The 2,575-nt window shown below is 36.9% G+C and overlaps 1 protein-coding gene across 2 annotated transcripts in view; it reads right to left on the bottom strand.

Annotated features, from left to right (window-relative positions):
• Khdrbs2 (KH RNA binding domain containing, signal transduction associated 2) overlaps positions 1 to 2,575 on the bottom strand; it is a 395,206-nt gene that overhangs the window by 18,767 nt on the left and 373,864 nt on the right. For both annotated transcript variants that reach the window (XR_003378116.1, XM_005359887.2), the window contains exon 8: positions 2,378 to 2,436. Coding sequence is in view for 1 of the 2 variants with exons in the window: in XM_005359887.2 (XP_005359944.1) it covers positions 2,378 to 2,436 (59 nt within the window). In the remaining variant the exon portion in view is untranslated. The remainder of the gene's footprint in view (positions 1 to 2,377; positions 2,437 to 2,575) is intronic.

Raw genomic sequence — 2,575 nt, 5'->3', positions numbered from 1 at the left:
TTTATGATTTCAGAGGGTTAGAGTACATGATATAGGAACAAGGGCATGGAGAACCACATGAAGAACAGAGAACCTTGTCTAGAACACAAATAGGAGACAGAAATTACACTGGGAATAGCATGAGTCCTTTGAAACCTCAAAGGCTTCCCCAAGTGACACACCTCCTCCAACAAAGCCATACCTCCCAATCCTTCCTAAACAGTTCCATTAACTAGGGAACAAGTATTCAAACATATAATCCTATAAGGAATATTTTCATTCAAACTACCACAGAAGTTAAGGTGATGTAACATTGACCTTAACTCTGTGTGGTGGTTTGAGAAAAAATGGATCCCATAATGAGTGCCATTATTAGAAGGTGCAGAGGTGGACTTTGAGGTCTCATGTATGTTCAAGCCACAACCAGTGTCTCAGTTTATTTCCTGTTGCCTTTAGATCAAGATGCCTAATTCTCCACCACCATGTCTTCCTGCATGATGCCCTAATCCCTGCTGCCAGACTTTGCCTGTCTTCTTCCACCATTTGTGTTTCCCTCCTTAACTGATGATCTGTTCTTTCCTTCCCAGACATGGTCTTCTGAACCTTCCTCTCCCTCTCTCTCACAACATCTGTGTCTTTCTTCCACCATACTGACATAGCAATACACTTTGATGACATGAAGCTTCAAACACGTAAATACACCATTGTCTTCTTTATTCTCTATCAGAAGAATAGGGGCCATTGCATAATTTCAAAGAAAATCCAAAATTATAAATGTCTAAATGTCATTTTCAAGGTGAACCTGCTAACTGAACATTTTGCAGAACCAGACCCATCAAAATGTTATATTGTGTAGCTAGATCACAAGCACTCAGCAAGTGTTTACTAGATAGAATTATGCTTAATTTTAAGTGATAGTCTTGATTCAATAATACATTTTGAAATCAACTTTATAGACTAATATTTTTACTAAATGCTAATGCCCACAAGACAAATGTTATTTGGAATTTTAAGACACACATATGATAATGAAATAATTAAAACTCATTATATAATAAAAAATATCTGCACTTAGAAGTCTAAAAGTATTTTTTATTTAAATTTTTTCTTATTTTACATACCAACCCCAGTTTCCCCTCCCTCCTCTTCTCTAGTCTCCCTCATCTCTCCCCATCCCACCCACAATCCGCCACTTAAAGGGAGTAAAGCTTTCCTTGGGGGGATCAGTAAAGTCTGGCATAGTAAGTTAAGGTATGACCAGGCCTCTCCTTTCTTGCATCAAGGCTGAGCAAGGTATCCCAGCATAGGAAATGGATTTTAAAAGCCAGTTCATATACCCAGGAGAATTCCTGGTCCCACTGTCAGGGGTCTCACAAACAGAGCAAACCACACAACTGTCATCCACATTCAGAGGGCCTAGTTCATTCCTATGCATGTTCCCTTAAACAGACTGAGAAAGAACTCAAAGAAACATCACCCTTTACAATAGCCAAATAACAGAAAATAACTTAGGGTTAACATTAACCAAACAAGTGAGAGATCTGTATGAGAACTTTAAGTCTTTGAAGAAAGAAACTGAGGAGGCTATCATAAAATGGAAAGATTTCCCAAGCTATTGGATAAGTAGGATCAACGTAGTAAAAATGACAATCCTACCAAAAGCAATCTACAGATTCAATGCATTGCCCATCAAAATCACAACACCAATTTTTCACAGACCTCAAAAGAATAATACTCAACTTCATATGGAAAAACAAAAAAACTCAATCCTGTACAATAAAGGAACTTCTGGAGACACTATCATCCATGACTTCAAGGTCTATAATAGAGCTAAAATAATAAAAACAGCTAGGTATTGGCATAAAAAAAAAAAAAAAAGGAACAAATGAAAAAAAATGAAAAACCCAAAAATAAACCAATCAACTAAGAAAAACCGAATTTTGAAAAAAACAAGCCAAAATTGTACAATGGAAAGAAGAAAGCATCTTCAACAAATGGTGTTGGCATAACTGGTTGTAGACACATAGAAAAATAAAAATATTTAAATGTAGATTATACAGATATCTTTGTGACAAAAGGAAAGATACAGTATTGTGGTTACATCAAATGCTGGTGTCATGGGCATGCTGGAACATGGCATCACTACTGACTGCTCACCTATGCTGCAGAAATGATCTATGATTGTGATTGATTTCTTTTCAAATTTTGATCAAAGTTGTTCTGTCCAATTTTCTGCACTAGTTCTGTAAGTCAAATCTTTCTGTGGAATTACATAAATCAATGTAGCCAGTACTTCTGTGAAAAATGGGGCAGGGAGGTGGATACAGAAGTAATTTCTGAGTTGTCAGTGACAGATGGTAGTGCTGATCTTATAACCATAGTAAGGAAAAGGTCTTACCGTAGCTGTCATAGGCATCCTCATTTACTCCATGACCGTAGTCATAGTATTCAGGCACACTGCAACAGATTTAGACAGGAATCAATGATGCTGTAAACAGAAGAATCAGAACTAGAACCTTACAAAATATTCTAAGTCAAATGTGTGCTAAGGTAACTTCCGTAAACTCCCCAGTAAACTCCAGGCATAACACCATCA

The sequence above is a fragment of the Microtus ochrogaster genome, linkage group LG2 (genome assembly GCF_000317375.1).
Source record: "Microtus ochrogaster isolate Prairie Vole_2 linkage group LG2, MicOch1.0, whole genome shotgun sequence".
NCBI classification, from domain to species: Eukaryota; Metazoa; Chordata; class Mammalia; order Rodentia; family Cricetidae; genus Microtus; species Microtus ochrogaster.
Note: the sequence above shows the minus strand (reverse complement) of the source record. Positions and strands in the feature narration are given on the sequence as shown.